General features: G+C 48.2%; 1 protein-coding gene across 2 annotated transcripts in view; it reads left to right on the top strand.

The window, feature by feature from the left end:
* Rat1 (5'-3' exoribonuclease 2 Rat1) overlaps nt 1–23,211 on the top strand; it is a 33,289-nt gene extending 10,078 nt beyond the window's left edge. The window contains exons 16-17 of one of the 2 annotated variants that reach the window (XR_013081022.1): nt 12,679–12,812; nt 19,133–19,268. Coding sequence is in view for 1 of the 2 variants with exons in the window: in XM_076781502.1 (XP_076637617.1) it covers nt 19,133–19,347; nt 21,608–21,679 (287 nt within the window). In the remaining variant the exon portion in view is untranslated. Of the gene's footprint in view, nt 1–12,678; nt 12,813–19,132; nt 19,348–21,607 lie in introns of those variants that run through there. The other variant, XM_076781502.1, reaches the window with a different exon arrangement.
* Nucleotides 23,212–24,837: the final 1,626 nt, after the last annotated feature.

Genomic DNA, 24,837 nt, shown 5'->3' with positions numbered 1-24,837 from the left:
ATCCAGTCGAGAATGGGTTAGATTACCTCTCGTACTCGCCGCCAGAGGGCCACGCTCTTGTCTCTCTCGCAAGTGCTCGATCGAGTACCCAATATCCTCCACTTCAACGAACGAATTAAATTGAACGCCGAACTCTTTATCAGCGATGACCGAAACGCGTATAATTATTCGAGAGAGCCGAAATTGCAGTCGCGTGGTTGAAAGATTGAAGCGTCCTGGGGGGGTGTGTTCTCAAGGTGCTCGAGGAAGAAGAGGCCGCCCCGGCGAGGCAAAGAAAAGAGGCGAAAAAAAAAGGAATCAAGGCCCCGGCGAGTGCTAGATTTAATCGCGCTATTTTTTCGCGAGAGTCACGGAGAGTCCTCCGTCGGTCCCCCCCCCCCCCCCGCGTTCGTAAGTCGTGAATTTCCGAGGTGTCAGCGAGGCACTGCGGCGGCTCCTTCTACGGCGGCCACCGGGTAAGAAATCGTGAAACGGGTTGAGGATGCGTGGAGTGGCGAGGGTGAGAGGGCGACTCGACGTCGAGAGGGATCCGCCCTCCTCGTGAAGGGTCCAGCCGGGTAGACAGTCTCACTAATTACGCCGCGCCTCATTAGCGTGGAAGCCTGGCAGTCGCTTAAGGACACGTACGACGACTCTTCTTCGGCTTCGTCAAAGATACGAATTTTTTTTTATTTTTTATTTTTTTTGCCTTCGTCCCTCTCGCTCTGTCCCTCCTCGAGAACACTGAGGGGAGGGGGGGGGGAGGCCTTTGCCTCCGCGACCCTCCATCGCTCGTTCACCGGAATAGGAAAAAAAAATATTAGCAACGAGGAGGATTCTTCTTCTTCTCGCGACCAATGGTTTCGAGGCGAACGTGTGTTTATTTGCTCGCCAGCTCTGGGTCGAATCGGGAACGTTTTAAATTCGAATGCGTTCCTTCTCGTACCTCCACTTGCCTTAATGTATCCGTGAATTGGGAACAGAGGTCAGGCGTATCTTAATCGGAGATATTTCGACGCGATCGAGTAATTATACGAAGGGTGGATCGAACGAGATTCGTCCGAGTGACCGACAGAATCGAGCCAACTAAAGTCGTCAAGGGAAACGGGGAGCACCGTCCCGGATCGCTTTGATTATCAATTCTACGGTTGACCAGCTCGCAGGTCCGGCAGAAACGTCTATCCTGGCTCAGACCGATTCTCGACGAGCGTGAAACTCTATTAGAGCGGGTTTGCGAGGCGCCTGGTACCGTTTCGATTTGTCCCTGTGAAGGGTTCGTGCGATTTCTAGTGGCTAATAGAAAGCCTCTCCTGCCTTACGGCCACCGTGGACCCGAAGGGAGCCAAGGGCTCGTTCGTTTGGACTTTTACTTAAAGCTAAACCAACCCCGACCCTTCGCGAGAATCGATATTATCGGCCCATCGGCTACCCCTTTTAATTGGAATCTCACTGTCTGGCTAGTCGTCGTCTAATACTACTTTCCAACGTCTCGCTCTAGTAGAAACATCGATTCAACACCGTAGAACGTAATTTTTCCGGGAAATTCCAAGACTCGGTTAGAAAAATTTATCAAACGCTTATAAATAAATATTGATACAATTAGGGACTGATAGGAACTCTATACAGGGCGTTCGGCCACCCCTTTCGCTCGTACTGAATTTTTTTCTCGAAAATGCGCAAGATTTCGAGGGTATGTCTATTCATCAAAAATTATTGCAATTGACCCCCATAGGTAACGATATTTTTTTCAGAACGATTTGAAATATTTTAATTTCGGTCGAAAAATTTCACACCTTCTCGAATTTTTTTCTAGAAAGTGGGTAAGATTTCGAGGGTATGTCTATTCACCAAAAATGATTGCAATTGACCCCCACAGGTAACGATATTTTTTTCAGAGCGATTTGAAATATTTTAATTTCGGTCGAAAAATTTCACACCTTCTCGAATTTTTTTCTAGAAAGTGGGTAAGATTTCGGGGGTATGTCTATTCACCAAAAATGATCGTAATCGACTCCCACAGGCGAAAATAATTTTTCCAGAACGATTTGAAATTTTTTAATTTAATTGTTAATAACTATTTAACGAAGCCTCCATCGACAAATTGGTATTCTTTATTGTCGTCTTATTTTGGCCTCTAGAATCCCCCGTTAAAATTTTTCCCAGGAGTGGCCGAACACCCTGTATAGCCCAAGTTTCTCGATGAAAGAGACGCGATTTTTGATTTTGAGAAACGCGGAAGCGCGACAATCGTATGGAGGGGTGTACGAAGAGGAAGTAGAGGAGGAAAAGTGAGATGACCGAAACGTCGTACCGGGTCGTAGATATATTCAAGAAGCCATCCAGGGCCCTCGGTGTATATCCATGGTATAATCGTGCGTACGCAGGGAGGCAAGAGAGCTCGTCGTCGTTTCTGAATTAATCTCATTCGACTGCCCCCTTTATGCTCGCGGGGCTCTCCCTCGCATCCTGCGGCGAGCCTCCTAGCCGCTTCGTGGCTTCAAGGTTAATTGGAACGAAAGCGAAGAAAGGAAAAGGAGCGTGAGCCCGTAGGGCGACCGGATAGAATCCCACGACGACGCGAGTTTTCTTACCCGAGCCACGCCACTTTAACGACACGTTCAACCGCCGAGCTTCTTCCCCGGAGGAACCGACGTTTCCTCCCCCATTGACCCCCTCCTAGTCTTCCTCGAGATCCGCTCCTCTGAGCTTGCACTCTTCAACAACGATACCAACACTTTCGCGACCACGATTGTTTCTTAAAGCCTCGAGAACCACTAGAACCCACGAAATACAAAGTTCAGATCGAGAACTAATTTTTACCCGTGAAATTTGACAAAGCAGCTCTAATACTAGATAGTAGACACCCTGTACACCGAGTAAAACACAAAGAATTCAGCGTCGAATCGGTGCGCGACTTAATGGTTACGCGTACAAGAGCCCCGCTGGTCGCTTTCAAGTAAACATCGCCAAAAGGAGGGGATCGGGGGCTAAATAGAAGAAAATTAGAGGTTACCGGTGCACAGGTGTATCGATGATCGCCCCCCTGGCGAAACAGAATAGCTTTTCTCTTCGTGCAACCCCGTGTCTAGGATATGCGCACCATTTACCTTCGTGGGGCATTACGTGAAAGGAGAAACAGCCATTCTATCCCATAAAGACGGAACGGGAAGAAAGGGAAATTCTGTTGTAGGTGTTCCTTTTTAGAGAAGCTTCGTTTCGTGTTAGTTCACGGGGATCTAATGCGAGGAGACGCGACGGTCCTCGACTCCTGAACCGGCCAATCGGAAGTCAACGCAACGAAAATTTACTCCATCGTTGGAATAACTTTCGAGAAAAAAATTCGAGTAAGTGCTGAAAATTTTGGGTGAAAAAGAAGACTTTCGAATCGTCTTGGAAAAATTATTTTTAGTTGCAGAGGTCAATGTATTTTAACGAGATCGATCTATTTGCAATGGCGACTCTTCGTCCCACATTTAACCCCTTGTTGTTCCACAAGTCTAATATATTTAAAATCGACACATTTTCACGTTGAAATTGTTTATTTCTCTCTGTTTATAAGTTGAAAAAATATTTCACTAGCAATGAAACAGAGAAATACGATTGTTCCATCCCCTTGGCGACGTTTTACAGTTTTTACAATATGGCCGCCGCCAGGGTTATTAATTCTCGCTCATATTCGCATTATACCCTATCCTGGGTACTCCTGCTTTCATGCTCTGTACCTTGAAACGGTAGTTTTCCACGTTCGACGAAAATATCTCGTAAGTTTGTCTTATTGTCTCTTCGAACGCGCTCCGTCGGTTGCCTTTTCTTGTTTTCCGCGCTGATGGAACGAAGAAAGGCACAGAAATTTTCCCCGGGCATTTAAGCCTCCCTCCCGCCCCCCGTTATCTCTATTTATCGTCGCGCACCGATCCAGAGAAATGTTTTACCTGCTCTCCTCCCCTCCCCGTGGCCCCGTAGTAATTTACATTTTCGGTTTCTGGGTCACGCGATTAACCGAGAGCGGATAGCGCCGCCGTTTGTAAACTCGACGAATGGAAAATGTTTTCCCGTTTCTCTTTTTTATACAAACACACACATATATATATATTTTCCCCCCCGTTCTCCATCTTGGCACGGATCTCTTCGCGCTCGGCTGCCTCCGAAATCCGTATCCGAATTCGACATCCCCGAAAACGCGAAGAAAAGGTGAGTCCCGAGGGTGCGGTTTTCCACCTCATTTCCGCCGCGAACCGAGGGAACAGCCGCTCCAGAAGCACCAGAGAAGGAGAGAGAAGAGTTTCACCCTCTGGTCCAACGATCTTTGCCTCTCTCCTACGGTCGTTCTCCTCTCTCGAATCTCCTCTATTGTGCCCTCCCATAGTCACCGGGCGAGGATCATCCGTCGAATCGGATTTTAGCAGGCGCCTCCGGGGTTTTTCAGTACGTCCTGCGGGACTTCGAGTGGATCGAGAACTCGTTTTTCCTCCAAGCATTTCCTCCGACACGCTGACTTTCGTCCACGGAGATTTTACTGGCCAAACCACGGTTATGGCGCTGTTTCTGCTCGCGGAGAAAGCGTAGCGAGAGATAGTGGATAGTCGAGCGCTTGCGAGAGAGTCGAGAGCGTAGCCCTCTGGTGGCGAGTACTGGAGGTGACTGATAATTGCTCCCAGCTCTTTGACAATCAGACCACCCTCCGCGATGGCCAAGATATCAAGTTTCCCGTGTCAATAGAGGATAAATACACCAACTTCCGAGGTGTTCAGGCGTCCAATTTGCGGGACGGCATTCATAATCGCGGGGCTCGTGTTTCATGGGGCGGCGGGACCGCTTGGGAACCGAAACCATCGGTGCACCATTCAGAAACGGAATGCGTTGGGTCAAGTGCCCCCCCTCTGTCCTCCCTTTCTTCCTTTTCATTCTCGATCGGAAGTGTGAACGTCTCTCGGCCGCGCCCTTAAGTGCCCGGATCCGTGACACGTTTTGATTCCTTGCGGAACGTATCGGGTTTCGGATCTTTCGCGTTGTACCCCCGGTTGTTCTCCGCGTGTCGACTTGTTGACCCATCTTCCCCCCACCCCCTCAGGAGGATCCGATTTCACTGGTTTCGAGGACTCGACCGATCCCCGGAGGTCCAGCGGAATCCTCTTCACGGGATCCGGAATTTCAACGGGGCGGTCGACGCTCGTATTTCGCGGTCGAGCCGGACATTTTGATAGAACCTCCGTTTGGAGAGGAACAATTAGAATTTTAGAAAGTAATCACATTTTTCTCCCCCGGAAGAAACCGTACGACTTTATACAGTGTCTTTATTCGCGACGTTGACGAGCCCTCGATTAGAATCCGCGGAAGACGTAGCTGTTCTCGGCGCCACGTTAAGTGGCCGCTGAAGGCCATCGAGAGTACTCCCGCCATGTTGCTATTTTGCCGCTGTACGTTTGGTCTCTTCGCTTCGCGCTCGTTCCACTTCATCGTTGGTTTAAAAGCCATTAATCCACTCGCGTCTGAAAGCAGAATGTTCAGCGTTCGACGAATGGGCTGCATAGGCGTGGGAATAATCCGTACGCGCGTTTATCGGGTAAATATAAAAGGACTGTCCCCGGTAATAATGAAAAACTAGAGACAGTTTGGTTGATTCTTACTTTCAATACTTGCAATATTTCATTTTCCAATGGGTGTAACGAACATCGGAGTATGTAAATTCTGTGTTTAAATCCGGAGTTACCAGCCCTCTGAACATTCTCTTAACTCCAGCAACTCGTCCAGGGAACCACTCCGGGACAAGATTCCGGGTGCCATTTTGTTTCATCGAGGTTCTTCGGACGTTGCGTCGAACAAAGGCGAAAATGCACGCGGAGGGAACACGTCGTCCGTCGTTGTTCGTCCCTCCCCTTCCGTAGCCGAGGGAAGGGTTCTTTTCGCCCGGAAACCCTCGCGAGGCTCGCGTTCTTGTCGCGCTCGCGGGGCGCCACCCGCCAGAAAACCCTGCCACCTTGTCGCACGGCCGGCGCTCTCTCTCTCCACCTACTCCAGAGCCCCTCGAAGAGCCCTTGATTTCGCAATCCGTACGAAAGTTTCGCGGCACACAGAGCGCCGCGACGACGGAGGCCATCCGGGAGACGAACGACGGAGAAATAAAGAAGGAGCTACGAACCGTGGGCGCGGTGGGAGGGGGATGAAAAGAGGGTTGCGGAGGGGTGGCGATATCCCTCTCGGGGTGTAGCATTTGAAGGAGACGACGGTTCCCTTTGCAAGAGTAGATCCCGATGGGACAGGGGAGAGGGGCATATTTACAACGGAGGAAGGAGGACGAGCAGACGAAGAGGAGAGACATCACCGACCGGAGAGTGGGAGAGTCGAAGGCACACCGAGGAAGAGGACGATGGGAGTGAAGGATCCTCGACAGTTCTAGGATACTCCTTGCCGGTATCCTGGGGTCCTCGGTGCACAAGGACCATCCTCCTTCCGCCTCTTCCTCTTCTTCGCGGCGTACTCTTTTTCTCCGGCTCGATCTTCCCGGCAGTCTCCCGTCCGCTCTTTCACCGTTTCTCTTCCCGACGACGTTTTTTGCGGTTATGCTCGCGGCTTCTTCGTCTTCTTAACTCCGTTACAAAGCCGAGTAGCCACCTTTTCAGCGCCTCTTCTCGCTCTTCAGGACCCACCGTGTCGTCGTCGTCGCGACTCTTCAGCCCCTGTCCGCGACTCCCACTCTCCTCTCTCCGCCGTCTCGACTCTACTTGTTCCTCGAACGATCGTGTATTCGATATCGCCTAATCGCCCTTTTCGTTCCCCATATTTATCTGTTACTCCGTGTTTAACCCTTTCCACTCGACGGTTTCTACCAAGGTGCCATCTTGAATCGAACAGTGTCTCTGAGTGGACGTCGCCTCTCTATCCAATAGAAATCTTTATTGCTTAAAGATAATTGCTCTGGATATCCATCCACGGTCGTCTCGGGACCCCACGTGGCACGTTTTAAGAACCCGGGAGGATTCGCGAAAGTTGGTAAAGTCGATTCGCAAAGGGGGTTGGATCCATCCAAGAATGTCCGCTCGAGTTGGCTCCTAATCGCGTCGATGCTCTCGGTCTCCGGTGATCGTAAATACAGCCGGCGCGGTTAGCGCGCGTAGCCTCGACGCGAGAGGAAAAGGTAGCGTGGATGTAAACGCGGGCATAGACGCGGACGACGACGCGAGCACCGGAGGTAATGCGCCGGCTGAGGCCAAGGGTCCTTGCTTTGACTCCAAACTCACCAGTATAACTGAATGCCTCTCTATAGGCCGAGTACGTACTTCTAAGTGCATCCTGATTTTTCGAAGCTCTTTGATTATACTCCCTCTTTCTTCCTCACCCTCCGCGTTCCTCCTCGCGATCCCTCCCCCGTGCTCCCCTGCCTCTTATTCCCTTTTCTTCGTACGCCTTCACCACATTCCCTTCGGTTGATCTGCATGCCAACGGTAGCTGGAACCTCCGTCGCTGAGGAAACCGTCTTTCGGTTCTCATTCGGATTCTTGCAATCTAACACTTCTGAGGGGGCTAGGGGGTAAACTGACCATCCACCAAGCTACCCCACAATTATTACCGTTTATTATATATGATGTTTTTCTGTGTCTGTAACTGTGCACTATCTTTTTTCATTTTCTACATGCATATACAGAATGTTCACCCACCTCTGGGAAAAATTTTAATGGGAGATTCTTGAGGCCAAAATAAGATGAAAATGAAGAATACCAATTTGTCGATGGTGGATTCGTCAAGAAGTTATTAACGTTTGAAGTTCCGCCAGTACTGAATTTTTCTCTCGAAAGTGGGTAGGATTTCGGGGGTATGTCTATTCACCAAAAATAATTATAATTGACCTCTACAATCGAAAATAATTTTTCCAGAACGATTTGAAACTTTTCAATTTCGCCGAAAAATTTGGGCACCTACTCCTTGTGGATTTTTCTTAAAAATTCGTTTTTGATTTCTAGTCATTTTGTTTGACGTCCTACAGAAAAGTTGTTTAATACTTTTTTGTAGGTACCTATGGACTCTACTTCAGAAAAAAGTTTCATTGAAATATATTTGCTATTGTAGGAGTTATGACTGTTTGAAACTTGGATCATTTTTAGGGAGTTTTTCTCATTTTCCGGGATCAAGGATCAACTTTTTGCATATTTTTGCAATTCCTTCATATTCTCCATCAAAATACGCGTAGTTTGCTTTTTTAAACATTAAAATCGTCCAATCCGTTCAGGAGTTATGATGTTTTAAAAATTCGCATGAAATTTCAGGGGAATCACTCAATGTATGGTCAGACATTTTCGGTAAGGAATTTTTTTCTCGAAAATGGTTAGGATTTCGAGGGTATGTCTATTGACCAAAAATTACTATAATTGGTCCCTGCAACTAAAAATAATTTTTTTAGAATGATTTGAAGTTTTTTAATTTTGTCGAAAAATAAGCAGGTAAATTAGATATTAAAGACTTGAGTAAGACCTTTACCTGTTACGATACCTCTAAAAATGGCAACACTAGATAAAATATTTCTTCGTACGGCGCTGACTATGGTCTAAGGCCCTTAGCTGCTCGTATTTCTGTCAATTTATTTGTTTCGGGAGCTGAAACGTGTAAACTTTGACACCCACTCGAGTTTACGACCTCGCTATATTATGGCCCGGTCAACGTCTCTAACGGACTGTCTGTTCTTTCTTAACGTCCACTCCCTATATACACGCCTTACCCTAATAGCAAAGAGATAGGACAGAAAGACGGAAAAACGAAACTGGAAAATATCTAGCGTAGGAAAAGTTTAGCTAGCGAAAGAGAGTAATAAAAGTCAAGAGGCCCAGGCCCAGGCGAAACCTTGAAGGAAAACGGGCCCCTCGTACGGCTCTGGTCGCCAACTGTTTAACAGGACGACCAGGGTCGCACGAGACCCCGGGAAAATGGAAAAATAGAAAGCTTAAAATTAGCCTTGCATTCCGTTCTCATTCATACTCTGGCAAAGGCGTAGTGGGTATTCCACGTTTCGTGTACCATCGGTGGTTTTCGCGATATTTTCCCCAGTTATTAATCGACTCTCGAGCGTCCATTTCAGTGGAACGAACGTGAAATAATATTTCAGGCCCAATTTGGGTAAGTTCGAAACGATCGATCCTCCGTGTCTCGATCTTGGCCAGGTCGTGGGATCGATTCGCCGGAGGGGGGCTTTTGGACGGCACGTGGCTGAATCTCTCCACAGGTGCACAAGTAGCCGTGTTGATTTATTTGATAAATGAGTAGTGGATAGGGCTTCAAGCGGGCGAGAGGGAGAGGGAGGGCTCTCCACCGGAGAGTCCTACAACGCCGAGCGCACTACTCTTTCGCTCTTCTGCTCTCGTTCCCTACCTCTCTCCCTTTTTTTTCCTCTCCTCTTGCTCCATCAAATCAAACGTGGATCCGGCGTCGGATCGACACAACTTCCCGCCGAGTGGAACACGGACGGGTCGCGTTTGTCGTTTGTTTCTCGCCCCGCAGGACAAACTCTTCCTCTTGCGTGTTATTCGGTGGAAAAAAAGAAACGGTTCGCGTCGCGATTACTTGAATTTTTCAAGTTTAAACGGATTTGTAGGATATTTTGAAGGTCGCGTGGTTCGAGTAACCGGAATAAAAAGGCAGAGATCGATTGTTTAGGGGCTCGCGGAGGTACCCCTTAAGGGAAACCCAGCGAGAAAAGAGCGAACAGCGTGCGCGAGACTCGGTTTAATCCGAAACGGCTGAGCAAGCAAGCGAGCGGAGCCGCGTGGCAGCAAGCTATGCAGAAATCCCGCGGCTTTTCTTCTCTTTTTCCCCGGCGACGGTTCTCTCTCCTCTTTGGTTAGCGAATTTCCGTCGATGTTCCGTCTCCTTTCCGCCGTGGACCCGGAGACAGCGAAAATATTGACTCTGTCGGCCTGGCGGCGCGGCGACGAGAAACGGTCCCCGGCGAAGGCAGTACAAATTAGGGGCGGATGTCGTATTGTTTCGGAACAATGTCAGAGGGATTAGCCAGTCCGTACACACCGGGAACGTCCACGCGAAAATGCGGCTCTTCCATCTTTTTCTCCCTTGGCAGACGATTTATCCAAAGGCCGGGACCCGCGAATAATAAAAAGGATCGGTTATTCGGAAATCGAACCACTCCTCGCGGACTCCTCTTTTTCTCTCTGTTTCCGTCGGTTCGTCGAAGCTGGGGGACGATCAGCGATTCCGTCGTTATCGGAGATGAATAATTAATGCCGTTAATGAATTAAAGATCGCCAGACGTCGCGGAAAGTCTCGAACGAGGCCTGGCTTGGCAGCCTCGTTAAACATTGGCTGACGTCTTGGCTCGCATCGGCCGTATCGATCCCCGTTGTAACGCGACGCATCTGACCGTGCTAGGAGATCGTGTACCCCTCCTCCGTGCCCTCTGCCTTTGAATTTTCGGTCCTCCAACCGAAGATTTCCGCCAGCTCGGCGGAAAGATATCCAAGGACCCACGGCCCGCCGCGCGTCCACGTCGATATTTAATAAACAGAGAAAGGAGGTTGACGGTCTATATCCGGCCGGGGACATCGGTGTGCGTTAAAGCTGCCGGCGAAGGCGTCAGATAAGGCACCATCGTTGATTGGATCACCGCGAGAAATCGATATCTCGGCCTCTTCAACCCCCTTTTCTCTTCGTGCCGGGTTCTCCATCTTCGTTCCCCGTCCGTCCCCCGCTGTCTCCGTCGTTCTTCGAGGGTACGCGTCTCCACCCTCCGGTTCCTCTCCTCCTGGCCGCCGTGGCTGCCTCCAATTTCCCCGTGACGGGCTCCTGGAGGATTCTCGAGTGCCTTCTCATCGCCCTCTGGGCCATCCGACCGAGCTCTGTCCGGCAGTCTCCATGCCAACACCCGCTCGATAAATTTATTGGTCGCCTCTGATACGAGTGCTTTCTGCATACTTCTTTCCTCCTTCCTCTCGCCCTCTCTGGAGGGGGTGGTCTTATCGGTGCCTCTATCGTCGACCGATAATTTCTTGCCGATGCTCGGCCCGCGGGACCACCACCCCTCCACCTGAAAACGAAAACGTCGCTCTCGACTCTTCGACTCTGCCACGCGTTTCAGGATATTTGGTATACCGAGATTGCTACCGTTGTTTCCTCTTCCTCTCGATGGCTGGGAATTCATCGAGTCCCCACTTGCGTCGTATTAACTCCTTGTCGTGGGTGATTCTTGTAGTACCTGTTTCGCGATAGGTCATCCCGGTCGAGGTTCGCGTTAACAGACCTCGAGTGAAAACGCTCCGTGGTACGCGAACTTCGTGTGCACGAAGGTTTACCGGTGAGGCGACCGAGTTTGTTTTTTACGCTCTACGCGGGTCGAGGTCTTCTAGTTTGACGCCATCGTTTCTCTTGAAAGTGCTCGTTTCCCGTAGCGGGGTTCCTGAAAGCTCCGCTAACGAATTAAAGTAAATGACAATAATAATAAATAAAGGAACGCCCGCGTTACACGGTGCTCGACTGTGCATTGATTCCACGTCTGTACACACGACCTACGCGCAACTACAGGTTGGTACAATCGAGGCAGACGTGGAACGGAGACGCATCGGGTTCCTCAACCCCTTCCCTCCGGGCGTCGAAGTCGCAGGAGCAGGTTCGAAAGGCGAGCAGTCCGCGATCGGCCACGAAACGTTCCTGTAATTACCATCGAACGATACAGCGTCGTCTAGGCTCGCGGGGCGCGCAATTAAACGCCCAGCGAATTAGAGAGGAGCGCGCCGAGTCGGCGTAGGCTACTCCGGCCCGGTATTGGATCTCGGTGAGGACGGGGTGGCTGGCGCGGCAGGGGCGGTAGGAGGGCAAAGCTCGAATCAATCCGGCTCCCCCTTCGCGAAATTGTAAATAAATTAGGAGCTGCACGATCGCGAGAGTCAACACGTTGCTCGGCGCGCGACCAAACCCACCCACCCGCACACTCCCCCTTTCTGTTTCTCCGTGCCCCGTACGCGACCGCTGCGTGGCGCCACACACGCGTGGTCACCGCCGCGCCAGCGAGCGGGGGCGCATGCGGGAAACGAGCGAAACACACGGATCGCGGTGGGCGTGCGCGGCGCGGGTTGAAAAGAGACGGAGCCCACCGACGGGGGTGTGAGGACCGTACGCGGAGGGCTGGAAAGAGAAAGGGTCGAGGGTGCGGGAGGAGAGCCACACAGACGAGCCACCAACACGCGGACGTTGCGTTTATTAACGCACGTTGCACGGTGGGGTTTGCTGGCACAGCATCGGCTGTGCGGCAACCAGCCAGGCAGGGTCAAGTGTTTCTCTCCGTCCTTGTTCGATGCCTGCTCGTTCTGTCCCCCGTCTCCGTCCACGTCCCCCCGTTCCCTCGTTCCCTCCCACCTTCCCCGCCCCCCCCCCCCGCCCCCGCGTCGTCGCTCCGTCCCTCTCCGTCGCGGTGGGCGAAGCTGGAAATACCAGCTCGGGGAACGAAACGCCACGCTTCCTCTCCGCGCGTTGGATTTTTATTCTACCGCGAATTGTTAATTCGCGGCGAACGATCGATCTGGCCCCGCGACTTCCGGAGCAATCTGCTCGGCGATCTCCCCACGGAGAATGGACATCCGGAGGCGTCGGAACCGTTACGACGCATATAAAACGTAACTCGAATAGATTTTTTGACGTAATCGATAGCTGATAAACAACTCGACGAGCATAGCTGTACAAACACAGTTTATCTTTCGGTTCCAGGTTCGGACCAGCTTCGGGTAACGTTGACCCGAATAATTGTGGGCAAAGTATAAATGATAAATGGAGTATAAGCACGGAGTAAAATGTTTCTATAAAAGTTTGACTACGCGCACATCGCACAGAACAGAACTTTTGTAAGTACCGTTTTGTTTTTATATCATTAATGTTGTTCTTCTCGCGCTGGACCCCCTTATACTCCATTTACGCCAAATTCTTTTCGAAGGGCGATCGAACCTGGCACCGAGACGTTCAACATTAATAAGGTTAAACAACATGGTGACCCATTGTAATATTTTTCGTTGCCCCCGAGAAGTTAGAATGGCCCGTATGGGTACCGATAATCCCTGCTGTAGGTTCGAAATTTCTACTCGTCGATGGTATTATCGGAAGCCGTGTAATCACAGAGCCTCGTACGCGCCGCGGAACGTTCGAGGAGTTGCGAAGTCGAGTACGGTGGTAATAACAATCGCAAAGCCGACGAAAATTAGAATAATCGCAGGACCGCGGATGATGGGCCGCTGAATCTCGACGCGAATTTCAGTAGTAATTGCCTGTCGGTAGACGGACCGTGATATATCCCAGAACCACTATTTGATCTATTACAACATGTCACTGTGTAATTTCTGCCCGATGGATCAACGATAGTATAGTCTGAGCCAAAATATAGCGAGGTTGTAAACTAAACTCTTGAGGGTTGGAACCGACTATTGCTAAGACACTTAGAGAATGCCTGTCCGAATGTTTTTCTGTGTCCGTAACTGCACTACCTTTCTTCATTTTCTAAATGCATATATTATAAGCAGGTAAATTAAGATATTAAAGACTTGAGTAAGACCTTTACCTGTTACGATGCCTCTGAAAATGGCTTTTAAGGCCCTTGGCTGCTCGTATTTCTGCCAATTCATTTGTATCGAGTTTACGACCTCGCTATATTGTGGCCCGGACTATACTTTCGTTTTGTTAAAATTTTGAAACCGTGACGGGGTTGTGGCAATAGTAACCATGAAATATCGGTCAACGTCGATGCGGAGGAACGAATTAACCCCCGCGTAGCCGGCGAAACAGCGTCGTCGTCGACGGGTAGCAACGTTTGCTGGCCTCGTGGGGGGGTGGAAAGGGGGAGGGAAACGGCTTGCATTTTCCTCTCGAGCGAATCACCGTGAACGACGGAAACAGGGAAACGGAGCGCGAGCGCGGAGGGAGAAGGAAAGTAAAAGTCGTCGGGGGGGTAAACGTGTCTCGTCTCTCGTTTCGTTTCGTTTCGTCGGCTGGCTCGTCGAGGCGCTAGAAGGGCCGGCTTCGAGGGCCTCCATTACCGGCGACTAAAAAGAGGAACAGGGAAAAATGGTAAGAGAGACGCGGAAGAAGCAGGGGCGGACCAGAGACGACGGCTGGGTGGGGGGGGAGGGAGAAATCTTGAGCTGCACCCGGCTCGTTTCTTCTTCCGCGCGGCGCAAAGGCGAGAATGAATGCTCGCGGCGAATAAACGTGAAAAGGGGAGGGAGAAGGAGTACGAAGAAGAAGAAGAAGAAGCAGAAGAAGTCGAAGCGCGAGAAAGCTCCCGAGAGAGGAAGTCGAAGGGGGCGAAACGGTGGAGGAATTACCGGTTCGTTGGCTAACTGGCTTCATAGAAGAAAAACCTCTTTATATATCGCGGCACGCACGTAAGCTGGGTACACCGGCGGCTGAAAAACGCGCCTTCGAGCCTCGAGTTTCATCGAACACACACCCCCGTGTGCACGAGTGCCGCGGCGGAACAAAGCCGCCGGAAATCGCCCGAGTGGTACTCTCTACGTGCTGGCGCCATCTTGTACCGGCGACCTCCTCGATCGGGAACGCACGGCTGCTCATTGTTCTTCTGGATGGGTACTCGCGACACATTTCGGACGCAACCACACCCCTTTATTTTTCGTTTTTCCGCTTCTGGACTCTGTCGAGATCCTACGCGCCGTGGTGGTATTAAATCCATCGCGTACAGAACTTATAACTGTCATGGCGGCCATATTGGTTGTTCGTTACTTCGAGTCATCGTGGGTGGATACAGGGGTTGCTCGATATTGGTAAAATTTATTGGTAAACATTAGTAAAATATAATTCGATTTCGACTCTCTTGTTAAAAACTTAAAGTTGGGCGTTTCCATAATCAAACTAGGCTAAATCTACTGTTCTCGATCAGAAAATCGTGAACCTTGACCCCCCAACGTTGGTTCTCTTCCTCTTTTGCGTATCGAAATCGCTATATTCGTTCTTCTTGCGCAAACATTGTTCCTCTCGAACGGTCCCTCGAATCTTCCACGCTTAGGTGGGCGTAGGTAAACATTGTACAGCACGCCGTAAGTAAAAGGTAAGCTAAATAAGCGTCATCTCCGTGGTTTTTCTCTCTCTCTCGAAATCCCTGCCCGGCTCTTTTCTTTCCTTTTTTCGTGCTCGGATACACGTCAGCAGGAGCGTGCACGAAGTGTCTCTTACCCAGCACCGGTGCCTTTTCATTCGAGTTAGTCGGTTGGTCTCGCCTCTTGAGGAAAGCGGGGCTAAAGGGTTTCGATTTCCGTGCCGCGGCCGCAAAAGTTTTTTTCACCGCGCCTCGCGGCGGGGACAGAGGGGGGGAAGGGGGGACAGTCGGAGAATTTATGCCTCGAGTTCAACCGCCACCTTTAATTTCTAATCCCGCGGACGAAAACCGAGCTGATACGGATATTTCGTGACTTTGTCAAAGACGATTGCCTCCAATTTGCGACTCCCAGGCTTTTCAGTCCGCAGAAATCGGAGACCCAAATCTCGCCCGTCTTTCGAGCCTTCTGACCCGAATCCTTCCGATCTACTTCCGTCAACTCGGTCTCGAAAGATTAACATCTTGATAAAATTGTAAATAATGCCGTTGGATCATGTTCGAGTCCAGACTTTATTGCACAATGTGAGAAATAATTAACTGTACGAAGCGTACTGCATTGCATTACTGATAGTTATTCTGTTTTATCGACAAGGGCCTTTAAAAGTACATTGTCGATAAAAAAGTCTTTGAAAGTATGTTGTCGATAAAGCAGAGTAGATTTACGGTAAAGTTGCGTTGTCTCGTAGCTCCTGAGAAAAGGCAAGAGGTTCGAATCTGGAGGGAAAGCCGGTGGATCGCGGGGCCGAGAACTTGGCCAAAATCTTGGATGAAAAGATGGACGAAAAACGACAAATCGAGGGGAGAGAACGGGGTTGGATTGGGGTGTGTGGGCGTCGGGACCGGTCGGACGGGAAAGTGTAATTTCAGTTTGAAACAGGAACGGGAGAGGCCGACCCACATCGAGGCTTCGAGTGTTTGTATTGCTGACGCGGCGATCCAATCCAATCCAATACCCATGGCGGATAGGCAACACACAGAATCGTACGCTACCTACATATGAACGAATCTCTCTCCTCTCCTATCCGCGTCGCTTTCTCGTTCGCTTTCCAATACAATTTCGCGAAACTCCGGGGTTCGGTCGTCGAGCAGGCGGAGCTTTCATTTTGTAATTAATTGTCCGCCATTTTAACATCCGGGGAAAATCATTTTTTTCCTCCCCCTCCTCCTAGGACCATCCCGCGACTTTCCAATTAAATTACCACTCGTCGCGGATTCTCGCGTGTCTCTCGTCCCTGACGATGGGGAACAACAACGATTCGGGACGATATTCGTGCAATAATTGTGGCTCGTTTCGCTCGAAAATATCGTCGAGTTTCGACGGTATTGTCGAACGGTCCAGTTATCAATTTGCGGACAGGGCTGGCCGACATTTCTCAGCTCCAGCACCTGAAATCCTCGATAGAGCTAGGTAGGAAAGTGAAAAGACGAAAACCTTCGTGTTTTATTTATTCGAGCGCAATTACATACGTAGAAACTTGCAACAGGGTACATTGTTCTCGTCATAAGTACAAGTTGCTACGGTGCTTTTGGAAAATAGAATAACTCGATGCAAAGAAGCATCCCCGTACGTGCTCCAAGGAATTACCATTCAAGGGTTGAAACGGCTGTCGGCGATCGTCGGTACAGAGAGACTATCAGTGACGCATGATAATCGTATAGTTTGGTTCAATCGAGCTCGTAATGGGAGGCGGGAAACACCGTCAATATTATCGAGGGTCGAAGGGGGTGGTCGAATTCGTAGGCTGCGGAGGTTATGGAGTCCCGGGTCTCTATTCCAGGGAGCCCGTGTGGCTCGTCTCGCTTCGTCGTGGCAACAATAACATCCCCCGAACTGCCACGAGGGGCCCCCTTCCCCCCCTCCCCACGGTAATCCTCACCCTCGCCGAAAAAAAGGGCCACGGGGGAGGGTTTCAACAGTTTACACATCGGATCATCCCTCGTTATTGTTGCGTTTATGATAATAGCAGACCCTGCCCCGCACGCACGCTGACCGCTTCAACCCCATCCCGAGGAATCGTTACCACGCTCAGGTATTTAATTAGACTGCAGCCGGTCGGGGGAGTTGGCCGTATTAATTCCTCGGTTTCTCGCGGGACGGGAACGTCGGCAAAAATTACTTGGCGACTATAATTTTACGGGATAGGTTATCAAAGAAGACAGGTAAAATGTTCATTCGCGGAACGAGTCGAGCAATAGTAACGCTAGAGCTTCTAATAAAAATTCACTCGGTAGTTCTCTAGGAAAGAATAAACATTTATTTCCCATTGGAACTATCTGTCGTTTCAGTTTCTTTGCTACGAATAAATACACCGTAATCGTTGGTTCTAACGTCAACTTTAACCCCGTTCGATCGTAATTGAGTTTCAGTTCCTATCAGTTCGCCACAAGAGCTACGATTCTTATAATCTCTGTTACAAAGCAGTTCAGCGCCAGTTTGGTCCGTTTACCGCGCGTTGGGGGCTCCTGTCTATCAGAAAATGTTACATTCCCAGATCGTTTTGCAATCGCGTCGCGAGTGGTTGCTTCGCGAGTTTCGCAAAGATACGCGTGAATGTGGTCGGGGGTGGGTTGGTTCGCATGTATCCGTAACGCGGATCGATGCAAGAAGCGAGGCGGTAACGTAGACGGGATCGAGTCGTCGATAGAACACGCGTTGACGGTCGCGGGGGGTCTGGGAGGGGGCGGTCAAGTGTAGACAATTCCAAGCAGTTTTTTAACTGGAACAAGTGGATCGATGGTCCCTTGGATAAATACACCGCCGATAGCAGACGAAACGGGGAGCCCCGGAATACATGAATACGAGATTCTTGGCGAGGAGGGGGGCGGGGGTTCGTTACCGTTTCCGGGGAGGCAACCAAGAGGACGGTTCGCGCGTCTCCTCCGCGAGCTTACGATCAATTCAATTAAAATTGATTTCTACTCGTCGCGATACATCAAACAAACGGTGCCCCCCCCCCTTCTCTTATTTTCGAACTCCCGGGGCCCTCGAGTCCGGTAAAAAGCATGATCTCGCGATTCGAACGTTATAAATATTCAAGCCTGGAGCCGAAGACGGGGGGCCAACCGTTTTGTTCTTTTGTCAGCGTCGTCGTTATGCTCGGTGCTTCCAATTTCCCCCGTCTCACCCCTTTTCTACCGATACGCGGTCGTTTTCGAGGATCATACAGGGTGCTTCGCTAAAATCGAGCCCTATCAACGCCTTCCATACTTCGTATCTGTTATTATAATAAATGCACGCTCGCTGTTTAGTCGGCGGATTCGCTTCGAACATCGACAGAACACGAGCACCGCAGAGCATCGTACCTTTTCATTTCTGACGATACAAACGTGTGTTTTTCTAGTAATTCCTCCGACAATACAAGAAAAAGATTCTATTATTCACGTATAGCTTCTGAAAATTTGAATAAACTATATTAATTACAAAAACACTTATCACGTTTTTAGTATACGCATGTTGATGGAATCCTGTGTTATTAAAATCATCCTGTAGTAAAGTTTTAATAAAAATGCCCCGTCGTTAATGTGTTAAGACGACTTTCTGGCGAGTCACCCTGTACAATGGCGCGTCGTTTCCGCGCGTGGCACGCGCGTTGCCCTTTCGAAAATCCGTTATTAGCATCGAGGCCCCATTATGACGTTTCGCGATGCTGACAAACACTTCTGTCTTCCGTTGGACGTTCCTGCGTGCACGCGCGTTTACATATTATTCGAGGGAACACGGGACACGCGCCGCCACGCTCCCCGGGAGCCCCCATTCACCTACGCGGGCATTGTGCCCCCCGTCGGAGCCGTTGCTCCCGTTCCCCTCGCCCCTGCCTCGAAGGTGTTCGATACTCGTGCACCGGTCAACGGTTTTCGAGATTCGATCGACAGGTTCGCGGACGAAGGTGATTTATGGGTCAAGCCGTCCGAAAATTCGAGGATTTTAATTAACCCTTCGATCGACGAACACGCTCGCGGCTGTCTGAGATGAAAATTGGGGCGGTGAAAAGAGAAAAAAGAATATCGTGCACTTCGATAGAGTTTTCTGCGATACTGACGAGAGCGTTGTTCGATTTTCAGGCTACCAGAGCGCGGATTACCAAGGAGGATACGAGAGCGCCGGATCGAGTCAGGTTGCCCTGCTGCCCGGACCGTGGGCACGGGGATACGGGGCTGGTGGACCCCACAGCAACGTCCAGCAACGTTACCAGCAACGGAATAACTACAGTACTCAGCCGTACGGGCGGAACAATTATCAGAATTCACAGTACAACAATAGCTATCATCCGCAACGGGTAAGATTTCGATGCTTGGTACTATACACAGATGATTTGATGGCTAGGCACGCTGATTGGCCGTAGCGTAATAGCGACGTATTGTTATTATTGGCTGAGCCACAACTACAATTCTATCGCGTGACAAAGGACGTGGACGAAACATATAGGGACAAAGTACGATAGGACAAGACTGAGAGGCATTGGCGTAACCGTACGCTCAAAATACTAGCTATGAATAGGAGAAAAATGTATCTCTCATGGTTATGGAGACCCTACTACCTCCAGTAGAGCCTCTCTACTGGGAATAAGGCGGCGCGTAGACCTTCTCTCCTTGTTCTTGCCCCGTTTAGTTCTGTTCGTTACATAGTTATTAACAATTAAATTCAAAAATTTCAAATCGTTCTGGAAAAATTATTTTCGCTTGTGGGAGTCAATTACAATCATTTTTGGTGAATAGACATACCCCCGAAATCCTATCCAGTTTCGAGAAAAAAATTCGAGTAGGTGTGAAATTTTTCGACAAAATCAAAAAATTTCAAATTGTTCTAAAAAAATTATTTTTAGTTGCAGGGACTAATTATAGTCATTTTTGGTCAATAGACATACCCTCGAAATCCTAACCATTTTCGAGAAAAAAATTCCTTACCGAAAATACAATGTCTGACCATACATTGAGTGATTCCCCTGAATTGAATGCGAATCTTTAAAACGTCATAACTTCTGAACGGATTGGACGATTTTAATGTTTAAAAAAGCAAACTACGCGTATTTTGATGGAGAATATGTAGGAATTGCAAAAATATGCAAAAAGTTGATCCTTGACCCCGGAAAATGAGAAAAACTTCCTAAAAATGATCCAAGTTTCAAACAGTCATAACTTCTACAATAGCGAATATATTTCAATGAAACTTTTTTCTGAAGTAGAGCCCATAGGTACCTACAAAAAAGTATTAAACAACTTTTCTGTAGGACGTCAAACAAAATGACTAGAAATCAAAAACGAATTTTTAAGAAAAATCGATAGATGGTAGGTGCCCGAATTTTTCGGCGAAATTGAAAAGTTTCAAATCGTTCTGAAAAAAATATTGTTAGGTGTGGGGGTCAATTACAATCATTTTTGGTGAATAGACATAGCCCCGAAATCCTACCCACTTTCTAGAAAAAAATTCAGGAAGGTGTGAAATTTTTCGACGAAATTAAAATATTTCAAATCGTTCTGAAAAAAATCTTGATAGGTGTGGGGGTCAATTACAATCATTTTCGGTGAATAGACATACCCCCGAAATCCTACCCACTTTCTAGAAAAAAATTCAGGAAGGTGTGAAATTTTTCGACGAAATTAAAATATTTCAAATCGTTCTGAAAAAAATATTGTTAGGTGTGGGGGTCAGTTACAATCATTTCTGGTGAATAGACATACCCCCGAAATCCTACCCACTTTCTAGAAAAAAATTCAGGAAGGTGTGAAATTTTTCGACGAAGTTAAAATATTTCAAATCGTTCTGAAAAAAATATTGTTAGGTGTGGGGGTTAGTTACAATCATTTTTGGTGAATAGACATACTCCCGAAATCCTACCCACTTTCTAGAAAAAAATTCAGGAAGGTGTGAAATTTTTCGACGAAATTAAAATATTTCAAATCGTTCTGAAAAAAATCTTAATAGGTGTGGGGGTCAATTACAATCATTTTCGGTGAATAGACATACCCCCGAAATCCTACCCACTTTCTAGAAAAAAATTCAGTATTGGCGGAACATTAAACGTTAATAACTTCTTAACGAAGCCACCATTAACAAATTGGTATTCTTGATTTTCGTCTTATTTTGGCCTCTAGAATCCCCCATTAAAATTTTTCCCAGGGGTGGCCGAACACAAAGTAGGATAGGACAAGTCTGAGAGCCATTGGCGTAACTGTACGCTCAAAATACTAGCCATGAATAGAGTAAAAATGTATCTCTCATGATTATGGAGACCCTACTATTATACAGTGTGACATCAGAGCGTGCCTCTATGATAGGAATAAGGCGTAGACCTCTCTTTGCTGTTGTCCCGTTTAGTATTTAGGTGCCTAGCCAATAAGTCATCTCTGAATAGTACTCGATAGTAGAAAAATCGTTCGTCGTCCATTGTACGAATCAGCGTTTCCCAAAATGGCAACTTCGTCGTGTCCAGTTTAGTCGAGGAGTTACTTCGGTCCTCGAAGAGGTGTAAAGTCACGGTCGGAATAAATGGGAGAAGAGATTCGCCGTATTAATCGACGTTCCTTTCGGTGTTGCAGAATTATTCGTCCAATTACCAAGGAAACGGTAGCGGAAACGGAGGAAACAGGGGAGGAGGGTGGAGACGGTAGACGTAGCGATGGTTCCGCGTTCGCCAAACGCCAACGCCGGTCGTCGACACCCACGAGATCAGGTTTATGGAAATGTTAAGGTTCACCATGGTTAGGACCAGGAGGATTGTCTCATCGCGAGCAATAAATGGCCGCACTGCTCCTATATCCGCTTCCTTTACCTATCTGCGTTAGGTATCAGCGTTCGTTGTCAAACGGATACACGTGCAATACATGTCTCGATCTTCTTGGTTTCGATCCTCGTTGTCCAACGAGGACTACGACGACTTAGAAGAGACTCGCGAACCTGGAGGTTGAGCTCCAAAAGGGATGTGTGCACGATCAGATCAGTGCTGGCAGTTATTACTCGCGAGTTTTAGCGACGTAAGAGTGTATCAAATGTAATTTTATATGAACGTCCGTGTAGACAAAGAGGAAAAAAAAGAAATGTACAATATTAAACGGTTCCGCCGGAAGGTTGCTCCTCCGCTGCGGAAACTTAAGTAGATGCGGGAGCAACATTCGAGCGAGTACAATCTGTTAATGTAGAATTTTATTCAGCTGGATGTTCCACGTTGTTACTAGCCCCGGCATTCTCTATCCGTAAACGGCAATTATACGTTGCACGGTCTCTTAATAATCATACCGTTTCACGTGTTCCTGATACACGCTTTATGCAATTCAAAGTCACCGTTGTTTCTTGAAAATTATTGCAAATATTAAAAATTTACGTAGACTGTCCTGTTGGTTGCAATAAACAGCGAAACTATTCCCTCTGTCGTTTTTTCAATATAATTACCGTTCGCGAGAAGAATGCTAGTAATAACGTGAACGCTATATTTTAGCGATCACGGTCGCGACTCGGTGGACATACCCACCATTTGGATTTCGAGGGACAGTGTTGTTGTTCAGCGTAACGTTAAATCTATCTCGGAACAAACGCACGAGAGTTTCGGTTGTTTCGAAGATTTTTAATCGCGTAGCTCGACTACGAGGCTGGATCGTAGCATCGACGGCGCAAGATCCGATCGTTTCCACGTATAAACGTATAATTGATTTAATTTTTTCTCTCGACCATCGCTAGTTCTGCAGTGACCGAAACGATCGATGCTTCGGCGGAGAAAAGGACGCGGTTTGGAGACTCGTTTACGGTAGACATCACAGAGCCAGATAGTTTTCCTTTCGTTCTAAAACTCATTCCTGATCGAGGCGAGCGCTTTAACGAGGTAACAAAGACATATTAAATAAGGTAACACGGCTGTCGTCGAAATAAAAGAAACAACAAACGATCGTCAGAACAACTTGAAATTTTCATTTTCGATCGGGAGTGAACGTTATTTTTAATTTGCAAATAAAGATATCCACTTTTCACCCTTCCCAGGCCGAGGCCTCGATTGTACCTCGTGTTCGTCGTTTATACATATCGTCAGTGCACAACCGACCGAGAGGGGTACGTATATTATTTCCCTGTAAACGACTTATGCGCGGCACCGCGTGGACATTTTTGTATCGTATGCACTTGAGACAAATATAATTTAATTGGTTCTATGACAGGTCTTCGAGTGGATTCTCTTCGACCATCCAACACGTCCTTCCTATCCATCTTTTTACAGTCCGACGATCATCGACGACGCCTCGTCTCTGGTAAGTTCTACCTCATCGATACAAACCGTGGACCAATCCAAATTTAAAGAGTCCGAGTGTACGAGTTTGCTCGAACGTAAATCATGTTGCAAGGGGTTAATTACTTGTTTGCAGAGCGTAAAAGTTGTAAAGCAAAAGTGCTGGAACGTCCAACCGAATCCAGTTGCCGGTAGAAAATGGTCGGGGGACGCGTACACCCGTATGGAAACCGGAGTGAACGCATTACACGCAAGCGACGACTCGTACTCGATGAAGATGTAAGGGCCGCATTGTGTCCTGGACCGTCGAGAGAACTCGAGACCAAAGAGAGAGAGAGAGAGAGAGAGAGAAGGATAAAGTATACACATAGACGCGTTCGTACAGAGAACGGGACCGCAACTACCGGCGTAGGGGTAGATCTCGGCGCGGATAGTGCTTTATTTCATCAAAGGGACAACAAGGAAGCCGAGATAACGCCGCATGCTTCACAGAAAGGAGCACTTCGGGTTGGAGGAGTATGCGCGGCACGCACGGGCCCGCTCGATGATCCATAATCGTGTGCAGACGCAATAACCGCGCTCGAGATGCAGCCTTCGCGAAAATTCCTCAAAGAGAGGAACGTTTCCGTGAAAGAATACTGGCAACTTCCCCCCGCGCGTCCAAGACGTTGCGAAATCTTGTTAGAACTGACTCGAATACGCCAACGATCGCTAGGCATACTCCTTTTTATCCATATATACAGGGTGTTCGGCCACTCCTGGGAAAAATTTTAATGGGGGATTCTAGAGACCAAAATAAGAGGAAGATCAAGTATACAATTAAATTCAAAAATTTCAAATCGTTCTGGAAAAATTATTTTCGGGCGTGGGGGTTAATTACAATCATTTTTGGTCATTACAGATACCCCCGAAATCCTAGCCACTTTCTAGAAAAAAATTCGAGAAGGTGTGAAATTTTTCGACCGAAATTAAAATATTTCAAATCGTTCTGAAAAAAATATTGTTAGCTGTGGGGGCCAGTTACAATCATATTTGGTGAATAGACATACCCCCGAAATCTTGCGCATTTTCGAGAAAAAAATTCAGTACGGGCGGAACTTTAAACGTTAATAACTTTTTTATTTTGGCCTCTACACCCTGTATATATATAAGTTATTTAGAATGATCAGAAAATTGTGATGTTTAATATACCATAGGCTAATGAAATTTCCTTAAAAAGGGGGCTTAAAATAGAGCAATAGAACGGGGGCATAAAATAGTGTGAGAGCAGGGTTCGAGGGAACGGAAGGGTTGTTTACACTTGGCCATGCGGGCTATCGGAAATATCGGCTTGGATCGCTGAACGAAAGACCGGGTAATCTTATGCGGGCAATGCAAATTAAATGGGTCGTGTGGAGTACAATGCGTGCCAATACGTCGTGGCAAGACTTTCGTCAAGCTGGACGAACACGGTTGATCACACCGTCTGTCGACTTCGAGGTTGTCTTCGACCACAAATTTCGATAGTCGATACTCGATGATCTCTTCGATTCACCTTTCAATTAGCAGTCGATAAAG

Source organism: Colletes latitarsis, chromosome 14, assembly GCF_051014445.1.
Source record: "Colletes latitarsis isolate SP2378_abdomen chromosome 14, iyColLati1, whole genome shotgun sequence".
Taxonomy (NCBI): domain Eukaryota; kingdom Metazoa; phylum Arthropoda; class Insecta; order Hymenoptera; family Colletidae; genus Colletes; species Colletes latitarsis.
This window is presented reverse-complemented; position numbering and strand designations above follow the sequence as displayed.